The sequence below is a fragment of the Ranitomeya variabilis genome, chromosome 2 (genome assembly GCF_051348905.1).
Source record: "Ranitomeya variabilis isolate aRanVar5 chromosome 2, aRanVar5.hap1, whole genome shotgun sequence".
NCBI classification, from domain to species: Eukaryota; Metazoa; Chordata; class Amphibia; order Anura; family Dendrobatidae; genus Ranitomeya; species Ranitomeya variabilis.
This window is the reverse complement of record NC_135233.1, coordinates 423,523,840-423,544,527: the sequence shown is the minus strand read 5'-3', so window position 1 is coordinate 423,544,527 and position 20,688 is coordinate 423,523,840. Positions and strand designations below refer to the sequence as shown.

General features: G+C 46.7%; 1 protein-coding gene across 1 annotated transcript; it reads right to left on the bottom strand.

Moving 5' to 3' along the window:
- Positions 1-12,457: 12,457 nt before the first annotated feature.
- Positions 12,458-13,932, bottom strand: LOC143803823 (vomeronasal type-2 receptor 26-like). The gene is made up of 3 exons (XM_077281588.1): positions 13,762-13,932; positions 13,549-13,672; positions 12,458-13,468 (listed from the first exon to the last, which is right to left on the bottom strand). Exons 1-3 carry the CDS (start codon positions 13,930-13,932, stop codon positions 12,564-12,566), a joined length of 1,200 nt encoding a protein of 399 aa, XP_077137703.1. The 3' UTR covers positions 12,458-12,563.
- Between the last annotated feature and the right edge of the window lie 6,756 nt (positions 13,933-20,688).

The window sequence follows — 20,688 nt, the reverse complement described above, 5'->3', positions numbered from 1 at the left end:
CATTCCTACGTTGATTCTAGATGACACGCGCCAGCCGGAGAATCTAGCTACCCCTAGTAGAGGAAAACAAAGACCTTTCTTGCCTCCAGAGAAGGGGACCCCAAAGCTGGATAGAAGCCCCCCACAAATAATGACGGTGAGGTAAGAGGAAATGACAAACACAGAAATGAACCAGGTTTAGCACAGAGAGGCCCGCTTACTGATAGCAGAATAAAGAAAGGTAACTTATATGGTCAACAAAAACCCTATCAAAATCCACACTGGAAATTCAAGAACCCCCGAACCGTCTAACGGTCCGGGGGGAGAACACCAGCCCCCCTAGAGCTTCCAGCAAAGGTCAGGATATAGATTTGGAACAAGCTGGACAAAAATACAAAACCAAAACAAATAGCAAAAAGCAAAAGGCAGACTTAGCTGATATAACTGGAACCAGGATCAGTAGACAAGAGCACAGCAGACTAGCTCTGATAACTACGTTGCCAGGCATTGAACTGAAGGTCCAGGGAGCTTATATAGCGACACCCCTAACTAACGACCCAGGTGCGGATAAAAGGAATGACAGAAAAACCAGAGTCAAAAAACTAGTAACCACTAGAGGGAGCAAAAAGCAAATTCACAACAGTACCCCCCCCTTAGTGAGGGGTCACCGAACCCTCACCACGACCACCAGGGCGATCAGGATGAGCGGCATGAAAGGCACGAACTAAATCGGCCGCATGAACATCAGAGGCGACCACCCAGGAATTATCCTCCTGACCATAGCCCTTCCACTTGACCAGGTACTGAAGCCTCCGCCTGGAGAGGCGAGAATCCAAGATCTTCTCCACCACGTACTCCAACTCGCCCTCAACCAACACCGGAGCAGGAGGCTCAGCAGAAGGAACTACAGGCACAATGTACCGCCGCAACAAGGACCTATGAAATACATTGTGAATAGCAAACGACACAGGAAGATCCAGACGAAAAGATACAGGATTAAGGATTTCCAATATCTTGTAAGGCCCAATAAAACGAGGTTTAAATTTGGGAGAGGAGACCTTCATAGGAACAAAGCGGGAAGAAAGCCATACCAAATCCCCAACGCGTAGTCGGGGACCCACACCGCGGCGGCGGTTGGCAAAGCGCTGAGCCTTCTCCTGTGACAACTTCAAGTTGTCCACCACATGATTCCAGATCTGCTGCAACCTATCCACCACAGAATCCACCCCAGGACAGTCAGAAGGCTCCACATGACCCGAAGAAAAGCGAGGATGGAAACCAGAGTTGCAGAAAAAAGGTGAAACCAAGGTGGCGGAACTAGCCCGATTATTAAGGGCAAACTCAGCCAACGGCAAGAATGTCACCCAATCGTCCTGATCAGCAGAGACAAAACACCTCAAATAAGCCTCCAAAGTCTGATTGGTTCGCTCCGTCTGTCCATTAGTCTGAGGATGGAAAGCAGACGAAAACGACAAATCAATGCCCATCCTACTACAAAAGGATCGCCAGAACCTGGAAACGAACTGGGATCCTCTGTCTGACACAATATTCTCAGGGATGCCGTGCAAACGAACCACGTTCTGGAAAAACACAGGAACCAGATCGGAAGAGGAAGGCAGCTTAGGCAAAGGAACCAAATGGACCATCTTGGAGAAGCGATCACATATCACCCAGATAACGGACATGCCCTGAGATAGCGGAAGATCAGAAATGAAATCCATGGAGATATGTGTCCAAGGTCTCTTCGGGACAGGCAAGGGCAAGAGCAAACCGCTGGCACGAGAACAGCAAGGCTTAGCTCGAGCACAAGTCCCACAGGACTGCACAAATGACCGCACATCCCTTGACAAGGAAGGCCACCAAAAGGACCTGGCCACCAGATCTCTGGTGCCAAAAATTCCCGGGTGACCTGCCAACACCGAGGAATGAACCTCGGAAATGACTCTGCTGGTCCACTTATCCGGGACAAACAGTCTGTCAGGTGGACAAGACTCAGGCCTATCAGCCTGAAATCTCTGCAACACACGTCGCAGATCCGGAGAAATAGCTGACAAGATAACTCCATCTTTAAGAATACCAACAGGATCAGCGACTCCAGGAGCATCAGGCACAAAGCTCCTAGAAAGAGCATCGGCCTTCACATTCTTTGAACCAGGTAAATACGAGACAACAAAATCAAAGCGGGAGAAAAACAATGACCAGCGGGCCTGTCTCGGATTAAGGCGTTTAGCAGACTCGAGATACATCAGATTTTTGTGATCAGTCAAGACCACCACACGATGCTTAGCACCCTCGAGCCAATGACGCCACTCCTCAAATGCCCATTTCATGGCCAACAACTCCCGATTGCCCACATCATAATTTCGCTCGGCAGGCGAAAACTTCCTAGAGAAAAAGGCACAAGGTTTCATAACAGAGCAACCAGGGCCTCTCTGCGACAAAACGGCCCCTGCCCCAATCTCAGAAGCATCCACCTCAACCTGAAAGGGAAGTGAGACGTCAGGCTGGCACAAAACAGGCGCCGAAGTAAACCGGTGTTTCAACTCCTGGAAAGCCTCCACGGCAGCAGGAGCCCAGTTAGCTACATCGGAGCCCTTCTTGGTCATATCCGTCAAAGGTTTCACAATGCTAGAAAAATTAGCGATAAAACGACGGTAGAAGTTAGCGAAGCCCAAGAACTTCTGAAGACTCTTAACTGACGAGGGCTGAGTCCAATCAAGAATAGCTCGGACCTTGACTGGGTCCATCTCCACAGCAGAAGGGGAAAAAATGAACCCCAAAAAGGGAACCTTCTGTACACCAAAGAGACACTTTGAGCCCTTGACAAACAAAGAATTTTCACGCAGAATTTTAAAGACCAACCTGACCTGCTCCACATGCGAATCCCAATTATCAGAAAAAACCAAAATATCATCCAGATAAACAATCAAAAATTTATCCAGATACTTCCGGAAAATGTCATGCATAAAGGACTGAAAAACTGAAGGCGCATTGGAGAGCCCAAAAGGCATCACCAAGTACTCAAAATGACCTTCGGGCGTATTGAATGCGGTTTTCCATTCATCACCTTGCTTAATGCGCACAAGGTTGTACGCACCACGAAGGTCTATCTTGGTGAACCACTTGGCACCCTTAATCCGGGCAAACAAGTCAGACAACAGCGGTAAAGGATACTGAAATTTGACAGTGATCTTATTTAAAAGCCGATAATCAATACAAGGTCTCAAAGATCCGTCCTTTTTTGCCACAAAAAAGAATCCCGCACCAAGAGGGGAAGAAGACGGACGAATATGTCCTTTCTCCAGAGACTCCTTGATATATGAACGCATAGCGGTATGTTCAGGTACCGACAGATTAAACAGTCTTCCCTTAGGAAATTTACTGCCTGGGATCAAATCTATAGCACAGTCACAGTCCCTATGAGGAGGCAGTGCACTGGACTCAGACTCACTGAAGACATCCTGATAATCAGACAAATACTCCGGAACTTCTGAAGGCGTAGAAGAAGCAATAGACACAGGCAGGGAATCCCCATGAATACTACGACAGCCCCAACTTGAGACTGACATAGCCTTCCAGTCCAGGACTGGATTATGGGACTGTAACCATGGCAGCCCTAAAACAACCAAATCATGCATTTTATGTAAAACCAGGAAACGTATCACCTCGCGGTGTTCAGGAGTCATGCACATGGTAACCTGTGTCCAATACTGCGGTTTATTTGCTGCCAATGGTGTAGCATCAATACCCCTAAGAGGAATAGGATTTTCTAATGGTTCAAGAGTAAAACCACAGCGCTTAGCAAATGAGAGATCCATGAGACTCAGGGCAGCACCTGAATCTACAAACGCCATGACAGGATAAGATGACAGTGAGCAAATCAAAGTTACAGACAGAATAAATTTAGGTTGCAAATTACCAACGGTGACAGGACTAACAACCTTAGCTATACGTTTAGAGCATGCTGAGATAACATGTGTAGAATCACCACAGTAGTAGCACAAGCCATTCCGGCGTCTATGAATTTTCCGCTCATTTCTAGTCAGGATTCTATCACATTGCATTAAATCAGGTGTCTGTTCAGACAACACCATGAGGGAATTTGCGGTTTTTCTATCACATTGCACCGAATTAGGTGTCTGTTCAGACAACACCATGAGGGAATTTGCGGTTTTGCGCTCCCGCAACCGCCGGTCAATTTGAATAGCCAGTGCCATAGTATCATTCAGACCTGTGGGAATGGGAAAACCCACCATAACATTCTTAATGGCTTCAGAAAGGCCATTTCTAAAATTAGCGGCCAGTGCACACTCGTTCCAATGTGTCAGCACGGACCATTTCCGAAATTTTTGGCAATACACTTCAGCCTCGTCCTGCCCCTGAGACATAGCCAGCAAGGCCTTTTCTGCCTGAATCTCAAGATTGGGTTCCTCATAAAGTAAACCGAGCGCCAGAAAAAACGCATCAAGATCAGCCAATGCCGGATCTCCTGGCGCCAGCGAAAAAGCCCAATCCTGAGGGTCGCCCCGTAAGAACGAAATAACAATTTTTACTTGCTGAGCAGAATCTCCAGATGAACAGGGTCTCAGGGACAAAAACAATTTACAATTATTCACGAAATTCCTAAACTTAAACCTGTCTCCGGAAAACAGTTCAGGAATCGGTATTTTAGGTTCTGACCTAGGATTTCTGATAACATAGTCTTGTATGCCCTGCACACGAGTAGCCAGCTGGTCCACACTTGTAATCAAGGTCTGGACATTCATGTCTGCAGCAAGCATAGCCACTCTGAGGTAAAGGGGAAGAAGAAAAAAAACAAAAAAAAAAACTCAGAATCTTCTTTCTTATAATCCCTCTTCTGCAATGCATTAAACATTTAATACTGGCCTGGCAAACTGTTGTGACCCCAATGGCGAGGGTCTCAGAGGAACGTGGAAGTCTGCAGAATACAAAAATCCAGCTCATAGGGCAGTGGTAACTGGGTTGACCATATATCTACTCCTAACGCCAACACTAGAAGTAGCCGGGGATCATTCCTACGTTGATTCTAGATGACACGCACCAGCCGGAGAATCTAGCTACCCCTAGTAGAGGAAAACAAAGACCTTTCTTGCCTCCAGAGAAGGGGACCCCAAAGCTGGATAGAAGCCCCCCACAAATAATGACGGTGAGGTAAGAGGAAATGACAAACACAGAAATGAACCAGGTTTAGCACAGAGAGGCCCGCTTACTGATAGCAGAATAAAGAAAGGTAACTTATATGGTCAACAAAAACCCTATCAAAATCCACACTGGAAATTCAAGAACCCCCGAACCGTCTAACGGTCCGGGGGGAGAACACCAGCCCCCCTAGAGCTTCCAGCAAAGGTCAGGATATAGATTTGGAACAAGCTGGACAAAAATACAAAACCAAAACAAATAACAAAAAGCAAAAGGCAGACTTAGCTGATATAACTGGAACCAGGATCAGTAGACAAGAGCACAGCAGACTAGCTCTGATAACTACGTTGCCAGGCATTGAACTGAAGGTCCAGGGAGCTTATATAGCGACACCCCTAACTAACGACCCAGGTGCGGATAAAAGGAATGACAGAAAAACCAGAGTCAAAAAACTAGTAACCACTAGAGGGAGCAAAAAGCAAATTCACAACAGCCTACTAACGGCGTCTGTTGCTGCTTGTTGATCTCCTCCACTGAACAAAGCAGTGCCGACTGTTTACTCCTGTTACCAATTTTGAACTTCATTTGGCCCACTTTATTACTTGGGCCTACTAACTGTGTCTGACACTCATTACAGTTTTCCTCCACTGAACAAAGCAATGCCGCCTGTTTAGTCCTGTTACCAATTTTGAACTGCATTTAGCCTACTTTATTCTTTGGGCCTATATCTGTGTTTCCTCCTCATCCTGCCCATTGCCCAGCCACTGCGGCCACGTGACGTAGTCCGCGTTTCCTGGGCCCACGGAAAACTTGAGCCAGCCCTACCCCCACAACTTTAGCCAAATGACCCACAATTTTCAATGCCTAACTATTATTATAAAGCAAATTAAGATTGACAAGCTTAAGTAAGAAGAATTGATGTTTTTGGCATTAAAATGGGCACTGTAGGTGTTTTCCTGTCCTCCACTCACTGCCGACTTTGCTTCCTCATTGACTTGCATTGGGTTTCGTGTTTCAGTCGGATCCCCGACTTTTCGCAATAATCGGCCGATTTCACCCAACCCGACTTTTGACAAAGTCGGGTTTCGCGAAACCTGACTCGATCCTAAAAAAGTAAAAGTCACTCAACTCTACTAACCACCCACGCTGTACTTTACTGTTCCAGTGGTGTCAGCGCTCACGGTCCCGGAGCTCACATGCAGTTGTTATGACACGTGAGCCTGGCGCAAATCAGCGCTGGCATCACTGTCCCTGCCTTTGTATGTATTGAACATGAAGAGGAAGCCAGAGAGTGGCTGTAGCCTGCACTTCCTCTTCATGTTCAGTTTGTACGTAGGTGGAGACTGTGACGTCAGCTCTAATTGGGAGACAGGCTCACATGTCATTTGAACCACATGAGAGCCCTGGTACTGTGAGTGCTGACACTGCTGGAACGTCGCCGGCATGAGAGATGAGTATAGGGTTTTTTTGTTTATCGGGGCCAAACATTTAGATCATGAAGGGGTTGTCTTAGTAGTGGATAATCCCTTTAAGATACAAGTCTGTATGCTAATGAGCCTTAAATCGGATTAGGGACATGACATCACTGATCCATTAAAGCCAACCTGTGAACCTTGACATGGAGCACAATAGAGGGCAGTGGACAGAAGTGAAGGAAGCAGAGCCCAGGATACCTGGGACAGATGTGTAGCAAAAAAGGAGAGGAGGGGCACTTCATGTTTGGCCATGCCGTGGTGCACCGAGAAACTGTACTTGGTTTGAACAGTCATTCTGTGCCAACAGAGGCCATTTAAAGACTAGGTTGCATTTACCATCAAATAGTGGCAGCAATAATGCCCTGTTCTGGATCTACCTCCAACTGCCTCAAGTGCACATTATCCCTTATTGCAATTGTTTACTTTGCCCCACACAGACTTCTCCTTGTGCCCTGTCTTTCACGCAGACTTCTTCCTGGACCAACCTTTCACACAGACTCCTTTCTGTGCCCAGACTTTCACACAGACTTCTCCTGTGCCCCGCCTTTCACACAGACTCATCTCTGTGCCCTGCCTTTCACACAGACTTCCTCCTGTGCCCCGCCTTTCACACAGACTTCTCCTGTGCCCTGCCTTTCACACAGACTCTTCTCTGTGCCCCGCCTTTCATACAGACTTCTCCCTATGCCCCGCCTTTCACACAGTCTTCTTCCTGAGCCCTGCGTTTCACACAGACTTCTCCTGTGCCCCGCTTTTCACACAGTCTTCTCTCTGTGCCCCGCCTTTCACACAGACTTCTTCCTGTGCCCCGCCTTTCACACAGACTTTTTCCTGTGCCCCATCTTTCCCACAGACTTCTTCCTGTGCCCCGCCTTTCACACAGACTTCTCCTGTGCCCTGCCTTTCACACAGACTCTTCTCTGTGCCCCGCCTTTCATACAGACTTCTCCCTATGCCCCGCCTTTCACACAGTCTTCTTCCTGTGCCCCGCCTTTCACACAGACTTCTCCTGTGCCCCGCTTTTCACACAGTCTTCTCTCTGTGCCCCGCCTTTCACACAGACTTCTTCCTGTGCCCCGCCTTTCACACAGACTTTTTCCTGTGCCCCATCTTTCCCACAGACTTCTTCCTGTGCCCCGCCTTTCACACAGACTTCTCCTGTGCCCTGCCTTTCACACAGACTCTTCTCTGTGCCCCGCCTTTCATACAGACTTCTCCCTATGCCCTGCCTTTCACACAGTTTTCTTCCTGTGCCCCGCCTTTCACACAGACTTCTCCTGTGCCCCGCTTTTTACAGTCTTCTCTCTGTTCCCCACCTTTCACACAGACTTCTTCCTGTGCCCCGCCTTTCACACAGACTTTTTCCTGTGCCCCATCTTTCCCACAGACTTCTTCCTGTGCCCCACCTTTCACACAGACTTCTTCCTGTGCCCCGCCTTTCACAGACTTTTTCCTGTGCCCCTTCTTTCACACAGATTTCTCTCTGTGCCCCGCCTTTCACACAGACTTATTCCTGTGCCTCGCCTTTCACACAGACTTCTCCCTGTGCCCCGCCATTCACACAGACTTCTCTCTGTGTCCTCCCTTTCACACAGACTTCTCCTGTGCCTCGCTTTTCACAGTCTTCTATCTGTGCCCCGCCTTTCACACAGACTTCTTCCTGTGCCCCGCCTTTCACACAGACTTCTCTCTGTGTCCTCCCTTTCACACAGACTTCTCCTGTGCCTCACTTTTCACAGTCTTCTCTCTGTGCCCCGCCTTTCACGTGGTTGTTCCTTCCTGGTGAAAGACCTGGCTATTCATTGCTTGCGTTGAGAAACATGTGATGGTGTCTCCGCGGCTTTTCTACATGCATTTGCATATTTCCCATTAGGGATGGGGGCAGTGTTCTGGATCACTGCGTTGAGAAACACGTGATGGTGTCTCCGCAGTGTTGGATGTTTTGATCTCCCCAAGGTCATTCACCCTTATGTTTATAGTCTTTTCACCAGGCACTGTTCCTAATAGTCAGTTTCCTACTCCACACTGATGAGGGGCAAACACCCCAAAACAGCTGTCTGTGGATGGATACCATGTTTTGGCATGGGTGGTTTTCCTTTACTAGATGCTGCCCTTTCCGTGGTTGTTCCTTCCCGGGGAAAGACCTGGCTATTCATTGCTTGTGTTGAGAAAAACGTGATGGTGTCTCCGCGGCTTTTCTACATGCATTTGCTTATTTCCCATTAGGGATGGGGGCAGAGTTCTGGATCACTGCGTTGAGAAACACGTGATGGTGTCTCCGTGGTGTTGGATGTTTTGATCTCCCCGAAGTCATTCACCCTTATGTTTATATTTTACCGCCTTTCACACAGTCTCCTCTCTGTGCCCCGCCTTTCACACACACTTATTCCTGTGCCTCGCCTTTCACACAGACTTCTCCTTGTGCCCCGCCTTTCACACAGACTTCTTTTTGTGCCCTGCCTTTCACACAGACTTCTCCTGTGCCTCGCTTTTCACACAGACTTCTTTCTGTGCCCCGCCTTTCACAGACTTCTCCCTGTGCCCCGCTCTTCACACAGACTCCTTCCTGTGCCCCACCTTTCACACAGACTTCGTCCTGTGCCCTGCCTTTCACACAGACTTCTTCCTGTGCCCTGCCTTTCACACAGACTTCTTCCTGTGTCCCACCTTTCACACGCTTCTCTCTGTGCCCCGCCTTTCACACAGACTTCTCCCTGTGCCCCGCCTTTCACACAGACTTCTCCTGTGCCCCTCTTTTCACACAGACTTCTTTCTGTGCCCCGCCTTTCACACAGACTTCTTCCTGTGCCCCTCCTTTCACATAGACTTTTTCCTGTGCCCTGCCTTTCACAGTCTTCTCTCTGTGCCCCGCCTTCCAGAGTTCTCCCTGTGCCCCACCTTTCACAGAGACTTCTCCTTGTGCCCCGCCTTTCACACATACTTCTTTCTCTGCCCCGCCTTTCACACAGACTTCTTTCTGTGCCCTGCCTTTCACAGACTTCTTCCTGTGCCCCTCCTTTCACATAGACTTTTTCCTGTGCCCCGCCTTTCACAGTCTTCTCTCTGTGCCCCGCCTTCCACACAGAGTTCTCCCTGTGCCCCACCTTTCACAGAGACTTCTCCTTGTGCCCTGCCTTTCACACAGACTTCTTCCTGTGCCCCGCCTTTCACACAGACTTCTCCCTGTGCCCCGCTCTTCACACAGACTCCTTCCTGTGCCCCACCTTTCACACAGACTTCGTCCTGTGCCCTGCCTTTAACACAGACTTCTTCCTGTGCCCTGCGTTTCACACAGACTTCTTCCTGTGTCCCACCTTTCACACACTTCTCTCTGTGCCCCGCCTTTCACACAGACTTCTCCCTGTGCCCTGCCTTTCACACAGACTTCTCTCTGTGCCCTGCCTTTCACACAGACTTCTCCTGTGCCCCTCTTTTCACACAGACTTCTTTCTGTGCCCCGCCTTTCACACAGACTTCTTCCTGTGCCCCTCCTTTCACATAGACTTTTTCCTGTGCCCCGCCTTTCACAGTCTTCTCTCTGTGCCCTGCCTTCCAGACAGAGTTCTCCCTGTGCCCCACCTTTCACAGAGACTTCTCCTTGTGCCCCGCCTTTCACACAGACTTCTTCCTCTGCCCCGCCTTTCACAGACTTCTTTCTGCGCCCTGCCTTTCACAGACATCTTCCTGTGCCCGCCTTTCACACAGACTTCTTTCTGTGCCCCGCCTTTCACACAGATTTCTCCCTGTGCCCCGCTCTTCTCACAGACCCCTTCCTGTGCCCCGCCTTTCACACAGACTTCGTCCTGTGCCCCGCCTTTCACACAGACTTCTTCCTGTGCTCCGCCTTTCACATACTTCTCTCTGTGCCCTGCCTTTCACAGAGACTTCTCCCTGTGCCCCGCCTTTCACACAGACTTCTCTCTGTGCCTCGCCTTTCACACAGTCTTCTCCCTGTGCCCTGCCTTTCACAGACTTCTCCCTGTGCCCTGCCTTTCACACAGACTTCTCCCTGTGTCCTGCCTTTCACACAGACTTCTTCCTGTGTCCCGCCATTCACACAGACTTCTCCCTGTGCCCCGCCTTTCACACAGACTTCTCTCTGTGCCCTGCCTTTCACACAGACTTCTCCTGTGCCCTGCTTTTCACAGTCTTCTCTCTGTGCCCCATCTTTCACACAGACTTATTCCTGTGCCCCGCCTTTCACATAGACTTCTCTCTGTGCCCCGCCTTTCACACAGACTTCTCTCTGTGCCCCGCCTTTCACACAGACTTTTCCTGTTCCCCGCTTTTCACAAAGACTTCTTTCTGTGCCCCGCCTTTCACACAGACTTCTTCCTGTGCCCCGCCTTTCACACAGACTTCTCCCTGTGCCTTGCCTTTCACACAGACTTCTTCCTGTTCCCCGCCTTTCACACAGACTTCTCCCTGTGCCCCGCCTTTCACACAGACTTCTTCCTGTGCCCCGCCTTTCACACAGACTTCTCCCTGTGCCCTGCCTTTTACACAGACTTCTTCCTGTGCCCTGCCTTTCACACAGACTTCTTCCTGTGCCTCGCCTTTCACACAGACTTCTCCCTGTGCCCGCCTTTCACAGTCTTCTTCCTGTGCCCCACCTTTCACACAGTCTTCTCCTTGTGTCCTGCCTTTCACACAGACTTCTTCCTGTGTCCCGCCTTTCACACAGATTTCTCACTGTGCCCCACCTTTCACACAGACTTCTTCCTGTGCTCCGCCTTTCACACAGACTTCTTCCTGTGCCCCGCCTTTCACACAGACTTCTTCCTGTGCCCCGCCTTTCACACAGATTTCTTCCTGTGCTCTGCCTTTCACAGACTTCTTCCTGTGCCCTGCCTTTCACACAGACTTCTCTCTTTGCCCCACCTTTCACACAGACTTCTTCTTGTGCCCCGCCTTCCACACAGACTTCTCACTGTGCCCCACCTTTCACACAGACTTCTCACTGTGCCCCGCCTTTCACACAGACTTCTCCCTGTGCCCCGCCTTTCACACAGACTTCTTCCTGTGCCCCGCCTTTCTCACAGACTCCTCTCTTCTGTGCCCTGCCTTTCACACAAACTTCTTCCTGTGCCCCGGCCTTTCACACAGACTTCTCCCTGTGCCCCACCTTTCACACAGATTTCTTCCTGTTCCCCGCCTTTCGCAGTCTTCTCCCTTTGCCTCGCCTTTCACACAGACTTTTTCCTGTGCCCCCCTTTCACACAGACTCCTCTCTGTGCCCCCCCTTTCACACAGACTTCTCTCTGTGCCCCGCCTTTCACACAGACTTCTTCCTGTTCCCTGCCTTTCACAGTCTTCTCCCTTTGCCTCGCCTTTCACACAGACTTTTTCCTGTGCCCCCCCTTTCACACAGACTCCTCTCTGTGCCCTGCCTTTCACACAGACTCCTCTCTGTGCCTCGCCTTTCACACAGACTTCTCTCTGTGCCCTGCCTTTCACACAGACTCCTCTCTGTGCCTCGCCTTTCACACAGACTTCTCTCTGTGCCCTGCCTTTCACACAGACTTCTCTCTGTGCCTCGCCTTTCACACAGACTCCTCTCTGTGCCGCGCCTTTCACACAGACTCCTCTCTGTGTCCCGCCTTTCACACAGACTCCTCTCTGTGCCTCGCCTTTCACACAGACTTCTCTCTGTGCCCTGCCTTTCACACAGACTTCTCCCTATGCTCCACCTTTCACCCTGATTACACAGCACACATTTTATTATGGTCTTGCTTTCACTATGGCGCAGCTGAGGCCAAGGAATCTTCAGACTACAAATATAAAATACAAGCCATTTTCGACAAGGACGGCCGTAATAAATGTTTCAATCAGTCATTAGAAATGTGATAAATTAAATTGTACTTCAATAATCTACATCAACATTAAATGAAATATGTACACAGTAATAAAATAAGGCATACATTTACAAGGACTGAATAATTTCAAATCTCACGCAGTCCGGCTCATTATACAGGACTTTGTATTTTGCTCAGGCCTGCAGAGAATTATGTAACATTTAGGGAAAAATATACAGCCTAAAAGTCCAGCGTTAGAGGTCAGGATGGCAAATATCTCCACCGCCACCGTGTATTTGCCTCTAGTGCTGAGATAAGCTGGGATCATGGCTATCCAGACACTGCAGAACACCAGCATGCTGAAGGTGATGTACTTGGCCTCATTAAAACTGTCCGGTAATGTCCTGGCCAAGAAAGCTGTAATAAAACTAACAGCAGCCAGAATCCCCATATATCCCAGGACAGAGTAGAACCAAAGATCGGAGCCTTCATTACACTGAACTATGATCTTCTCAGTATAAGAGTGTGTGTCCAGCTCCGAGAAGGGGGGACAGAGGATCACCCAACTCATACAGATCACCACCTGGATGGAGGAGCAGATCAGGAGCACGCAATTCGGGAGTTTTACTCCAGTCCATGTTCTCCACACACTTCCGGGCTTGGTGGCTTTAAAAGCTATGTAAACTATTATGGTCTTTGCCAACAATGAAGAGATGGATATTGAGAGTAGTAGTCCAGTACAGATCTGACGTAACACGCAGGAACTATCAACAGGACGACCCAGGAACAAGAAAACACAGAGGAAGCTGAGCAAGATGGAGATCAGAAGAATAAAGCTCAGGTTCTTGTTATTTGCTCTCACGATTGGGGTGTGTTGATATCTAATAAAAATCCCCAATATTACTGCCGTCACTGTAAGAAGTAAAATGGATCCCAATAGAGCAATTACTGGTATTCCATGATCAGAGTAAGAGAGAAATTCTACTAGTTTTGGGACACATTGGGTCTTGTTCTCATTGGACCACTCATGATCAGGACATTTCCTGCAGTTTTCATTGTCTATAAGAAAGAAGACAAGAAATATCACATATGACTGAATTTGTGACCAAGGCTCAGATGTATGTAGAAGTAGTACCTACCAGAGGTGTTTGATATTTCTCCTTCAGAACAAGGAGTACACCGATAACAGCAAAAATAGATTGTATTTCCTGGGACTTTTCTACTTCCTGGTAGACAACTTTTTGTGCATTGAGACTTTGGTTTCTAAATTCAAGACACAAAGTTTTTCTTAATTAGAAAATTTATCAAATATAAAGCCTGAACGCCAAAGTATCTCCAGGGTAAAGCATTACCTCATTGTTAATGGTTTTCCATTGAATTAAACTGTCATTGATGAAGAAGGCTGGCAGATTGAGGTTATCTACAATTTGAGATGAAATGTGACCAACAACGTTCGAGTGCAATCTTTGATTGACTATAAAGTGATTATTAATTTGGTAATCGTCTAAGAGTTCTCCATGCATCGAGAAAACCCTTCTACCAGAAAGGCTCAAATATTGCAAATTAAGCAATACCTATGGATTAAAATAAAAAAATATATAACCACACGTTGAGAAATATAACTACCGGCAGCCACGGAAAGCCTAAAATGCGACCTACCTACACATATATAGATATGTCCTTCCTCTTAGCTCATCATCTCCCAAGATGAACGGCAGAAGACGAGCAGCTTTGAACAAAACATGATTTTGTGATACTATCATGAGATATTTAAAAGCTCTGTGTGTCAATATGTAGGTTTCAGAAAGGCAATGGTTTTGTCCCGATGATGTATTGAATGTGTGTCATGAGAAATGAAAGTCCTTAAGAAAAGTTTGAAGGAATTTGAGGAAGGGCACGTCTAAATGGTGAATTGCGATTGTAACAAAGTCTGCCATGGCCAGTTTATAGATAGAATATGTGGGCATGTTCCTTAATGCTATAGCAAAAAAAGGGGAATCTTAAAAACCTAACTTTTAATATGCTAGTGAAAAGATTTAAAAGAAGACACACACAACATCTTTCTATATAATTGTCTAAGGGTCACTTACGTCTGTCTGTCTGTCTCGGAAATCCAGCGTCACTGATTGGTCGCGGCCCGAGGCCGCGACCTATCAGCGACGGGCACAGTCCGGACGTGAATTGGCCCCTCCCTCCTCCCCTACAGTCAGTGCCACCTTCCTAGTCCCCCCCCCCAGTCAGCGCCCACATAGCGTTAACCGGACTGCCTTACACCGCGGCATAATGCGGTGTAAGGCAGTCGGTTAACACTGCCATTAACCCTCTGTGTGACCAACTTTTTAGTATTGATGCTGCCTATGCAGCATCAATAGTAAAAACATATGTTAAAAAAATAAAAAAAATTAAAAAATCATTATATACTCACCCTCTGATGGCCCCCGGATCCAGCCCAGGCCCTTCCCGCTCGTTGTGCGCCACTCTGGTCCCCAGAATGCATTGCGGCAATGACCGGAGATGACATAGCAGTCTCACAAGACCGCTACATCATCACGCGTTATTGCCGCTTGGGACCGGAGCGGCGCGCGAGGAGCGGGAAAGGCCTGGGCTGGATCCGGGGGTCGTCGGAGGGTAAGTATATAGCTTTTTTATTTTAATTATTTTTTTTAAAAGGGATATGGTGCCCACATTGCTATATACTGCGTGGGCTGTGTTATATACTACGTGGGCAGTGTTATATACTACATCGGCTGTGCAATATAATACGTGGCTTTGCTATATACTACGTGGGCTGTGTAATATACTACGTGGCTGTGTAATTTACTGTGTGGGCTGTGTTATATACTGCGTCGGCTCTGCAATATAGTGCATCGGCTGTGCAATATACTACGTGGCTGTGCTATATACTACATGGGCTGTGCAATATACTACGTGGGCTGTGCAATATACTACGTGGCTGTGCTATATACTACGTGGCTGTGCAATATACTACGTGGGCTGTGCAATATACTATGTGGCTGTGCTATATACTACGTGGCTGTGCAATATACTACGTGGGCTGTGCAATATACTATGTGGGCTGTGCAATATACTACGTGGCTGTGCAATATACTACATGGCTGTGCAATATACTACATGGTCTGTGCAATATACTACGTGGGCTGTGCTACATACTATGTGGCTGTGCAATATACTACGTGGGCTATGTTATACACTACGTGGCTGTGTTATACACTACATGGGCTGTGTTATATACTGTGTGGGCTGTGTTATATACTACGTGGCTGTGTTATATGCTATGTGGGCTGTTATATACTACATGAGCTGTGTTATACACTATGTGGCTGTGTTATACACTACGTGAGCTGTGTTATATACTGCGTGGGCTGTGTTATATACTACATTGCTGTGTTATATGCTATGTCGGCTGCTATATACTACGTGGCTGTGCTATATACTACGTGGCTGTGCTATATACTATGAGGCTGGCCATGAACAATCAGCGACAGGCGCACTCTGGCCGCGAAATTGGCGCGGGATTTGAACCACGCTTCACTAATTGGTCGCCAGCCGAATTCTGTGTATTCATTGTATTATTCTAAAATCTTCATAAATAAACTACATATATATTCTAGAATACCCGATGCATTAGAATCGGGCCACCATCTAGTATAACATAAACGTCCTTGGTCCAGTAACACAGACTAGTCGCCACTACATGACAATCAGAGGAAAGGACCAATAATACTATCCCTCACCTTCTGATTACACGTGATCTATGAAATATGAAGTATAGTGAGAAATTATGTACCACTTCCCTTAGCCAAGTATTACCACAGTCAGAGGTCTCTCAGCCCCTGCTATGCTGTAATTACAGCTCAAAAAGGAAACTTACTGGATTTTTCCACAATAACCTGTATTGGAGACCCAGAAATTCACATAAGTGGTATATGACTAATGATTAAGCATAGGTGAATATTACATTATTTAAAAAAGAGAACAATTTCACCCATGCTTTGATTGAAGTCCTGTTTCAAAATATACCAGCCGCTATTAACAGGCCATCAGGGTGTAAACGCCAGCAAATATCCGTTCTTATGCATCCATTCTTAAGGGCAGTATAGCAGTAAATTCTTTTAAGCAGGACGAGCGACCACCTCCCAACGCATTTCTTCCTATTTAATTATTCATCAGGGGATTGTTTAGCCTCATGGAGGGGTTCATACCCTCACTTTGAGGGTATGTTCTTCTTCAACCTGTAGTTCTCGGTTTGTCCTGACAGCAGAGGTGGTGCTAGAGAGCGGGACTGAGAGAATATGTGTTTGTAGACAGTGGAGCTGGAGTCAGTATGGTGGATGCTGAGTTTGCTAGAACTCATGGGCTTGCTCTACCTTAGCTAAGCCTATTCCTATTTACACCATAAACTGCACAAAGAGTTTTGAAGACTGAAGGTGGGGTCTTTTCATTATGATGTAATTCCTTGTTATGTCCTGGAGGGTCTCCCCACTCCAATTGTTCTGGGTTTACCCTGGTTGATGAAACATAATCTGTTTGTGGATTGGCAATCCAGAGAGATTGTGGAGTGGGGAGATTACTGCCATAATAACTGCCTAAACATTTGACTTTCTGCAGTATCTACGGGGACCTTACCTGCGTTTCTGTCTGGCCTTGAGGACGTACTGTATTTTCTGTCCTGAGAGGCAAGCCATGAAAGATTTTATTACTGAGAGTCTTGAGAAGGGACATATCAGACCTTCATCTTCGCCCGTGGTAGCAGAGTTCTTTTTCGTGAAAAAGAAAGATGGTGGTCTCCGTCCATTTAGATTTCCGGGAATTGGATCTAATTAATATCCGTGATCCAGTAACTCCAAAGCCAGATAAACTAGTTGAGGAGTGTGGTTCTTATCACCCCATATCCATACTTAATACAGATTGCAAAATACTTACGAAACTTATAGCTAACAGGTTAAAAACAGTAATATTGAATATTATACATGAGGATCAATCCGGCTTCATGCCAGGAAGGTCCACATCATCTAATATTAGAAGAGTTCAGATGCTAACAAAGGTAGGTCACAAGTATTGGGAGCCTTGGGCGATAGCTTCTTTAGACACGGCAAAGCCTTTTGATTCCTTGAAGTGGAGATTATTGCAATGTGTGCTTCTGAAATTTGTTTTCTTTGACTAATTTCGTAATTGGATTAAGTTACTTTACTGTATGCCAAGAGCTATTATCCATGTACATGAAATACTGTCGGAGTACTTTGATCTGGGTAGAGGAACCAGACAAGGCTGCCCTCTGTCCCCAATGCTCTTCGCTCTAGGGATAGAGCCTATTGCTCTTAAGATCAGGCAGGACCCTTTGGTGGAGGGCATCAATATAAATTCCAGAATAGATAAGGTGGGATTACATGTGAATGACCTGGTACTCTTCCTAAATAAAGTGGAGCAGTCCCTCCCAAGAGCAATTGACCTCGTTAACTATTTCTGGAAATTGTCGGGTCTCAAAATTAATTGGAGCAAATCTGTGGTCATGGCACTTGTGGAAAATATGGCTGAACCTGTGATGTTTGGATTGCAAGTAGTACAAAAGTTCAAATACTTAGGCTTCTTTCAGGCTTCCGTCGGTACGCGGCCGTTGCTAAGTGTCGGCGCGACATTCCGACGGACGTTGGAGCTTTTTAGCACAACGTGGGCAGCTGACGCAGTGTTTCAATGCGTCCGCTGCCCATAGTAAAGTCCCAGGGAGGAGGGGGAGGAGTTATGGCCGGGCATGCGCAGTAAAAAATGCAAGACACGGCGTACGAAAAAACGTTCCCTTGAACGTTTTTTCGCTATGACGGTCCGCCAAATACCGATGCATCCAGTGCACGACGTATGGAACATGTGTCCATACGTCGCAATGCGTCGGTAATACAAGTCTATGTGAAAAAAACGCATCCTGCGGGCAACTTTGCAGGATGCTTTTTTTTCACAGAACGACGCATTGCAACGTGTTAAAAAAACGTAAGTGTGAAAGTAGCCTTAGGCATTATAATTAACCATAACACAATTAACCCCTTAGTGACAGAGCCAATTTGGTACTTAATGACCCAGCCAATTTTTACAATTCTGACCACTGTCATTTTATGAGAATATAACTCTGAAACGCTTTAACGGATCCCGCTGATTATGAGACTGTTTTTTCATGACATATTGTACTTCATGTTCAGGGTAAAATTTCTTCTATATTACTTGTGTTTATTTATGGAAAAAAAGGAAATATGGCGAACAATTTTTAAATTTAGCAATTTTCAAACTTTGAAATTTTATGCCCTTAAATCAGAGAGATATGTCACACAAAATACTTAATAAATAACATTTCCCACATGTCTACTTTACATCAGCACAATTTTGGAAACAATTTTTTTTTGTTAGGAAGTTAGAAGGGTTAAAAGTTGACCAGTGATTTCTCATTTTTACAACAAAATTTACAAAACCATTTTTTTAGGGACCACCTCACATTTAAAGTCACTTTGAGGGGTCTATATGACAGAAAATACCCAAACTTGACACCATTCTAAAAACTACACCCCTCAAGGTGCTCAAAACCAAATTCAAGAATTTTATTAACCGTTTACGTACTTTACAGGAACTTTTTTTTACAAACATTTTACTTCAGAACCAATTTTTTTATTTTCACAAGAGTAAAAAGAGAAAATGAACCACAACATTTGTTGTGCAATTTCTCCTGAATACGCTGTTACACTATATGTGGGGGTAAACCACTGTTTGGGCGCACAGCAGAGCTTGGAAGGGAAGGAGTGCCATATGAATTTTTCAATGCAGAACTGGCAGGAATTGAGATCGAACACCATGTTGCATTTGAGAGAAACTAGACCCCTTAAGAAACTTATCTAGATGTGTGGTGTGCACTTTGAACACCCAAGTGCTTCACAGAAGTCTATAATGTAGAGCTGTGAAAATAAAAAATCCTTTTTGTCCTCAAAAATGATATTTTAACCCACAATTTTTTACTTTTACCCCTAAAGTTGTTGTCCAGTTTGTCCTGAGTACGCCGATACCCCATCTGTGGGGGGGACCACTGTTTGGGCACACAGCGGGGCTCGAAAGGGAAGTAGTGACATTTAAGAATGCAGACTTTGATAGAATGGTCTCCGGGCGTCATGTTGCGTTTGCAGAGCCCCGGATGTACCTAAACAGCAAAAAAAAACACAAGTGACCCCATTTTGGAAAATAGACCCCCAAGGATCTTATCTAGATGTGTGGTGAGTAGAGTTGAGCGACTTTTACTTTTTTAGGATCGAGTCGGGTTTCGCGAAGCCCGACTTTCTCAAAAGTCGGGTCGGGTGAAATCGGCCAATTATTGCGAAAAGTCGGGGAGCGACTGAAACACGAAACCCAATGCAAGTCAATGGGGAAGCAAAATCGGCAGTGAGTGGACAGGAAAACACCTACAGTGCCCATTTTAATGCCAAAAACATCAATTCTTGTTACTTAAGCTTGTCAATCTTAATTTACCTTTTAATAATAGTTATTCATTGAAAACAGAGGGTCATTTGGCTAAAGTTGTGGGGGGTAGGGCTGGCTCAAGATTTACGTGGGCCCAGGAAACGCGGAAAACGTCACTGCGGGGGAGCAGGGAGAGGTAAGTATTTAAACTTTGCAAGTGCTGTGATCCTCAGCAAGCAGGGGGGGCCCACTCGTTCGCATTGGCACTGGCACAGGGCCCCTCAAAGTACAGCGGTGTGTTTGACGGCGGGGGCGCCTCCCACCGGCAGAGACACTTTTGCGTACTATGAGGGTCCCTGTGCCAGTGACGTCGCCAATGAGTATGCCCCCACCTGATGAAGGAACCTGCACTTTTATCTGCACCTTCCTCTTTGTCCCCGTGTAAGGTGGTATAGTATGCGGGAAGGGGAACCTGACTTTCAGCAGGGTCAGATTCTGGCTGTGTAGAGTGCAAGGGGAATGTAGTGGTCTGGGTCAATGTACCAGCAGACTCATATTGCAGTGGCTGGGCAATGGGCAGGATGAGGAGGAAACACAGATATAGGCACAAACAATAAAGTAGGCTACATGCAGTTCAAAATTGGTAACAGGACTAAACAGGCGGCATTGCTTTGTTCAGTGGAGGAAAACTGTAATGAGTGGCAGACACAGTTAGTAGGCCCAAGTAATAAAGTGGGCCAAATGCAATTCAAAATTGGTAACAGGAATAAACAGGCGGCACTGCTTTGTTCAGTGGAGTAGAACATCAAGGAGCGGCAGACACCATTAGT

Bases quoted from the DNA above. Each gene is read 5' to 3' on its own strand.
- LOC143803823 (XM_077281588.1), bottom strand. From the start codon at position 13,932: ATGCATGGAGAACTCTTAGACGATTACCAAATTAATAATCACTTTATA. The intron at 13,673-13,761 runs GTAATGCTTTAC...TCTTGAATTTAG, and splicing joins GGAAAACCATTAACAATGAG to AAACCAAAGTCTCAATGCAC. The intron at 13,469-13,548 runs GTAGGTACTACT...TCTTTCTTATAG, and splicing joins AGAAATATCAAACACCTCTG to ACAATGAAAACTGCAGGAAA.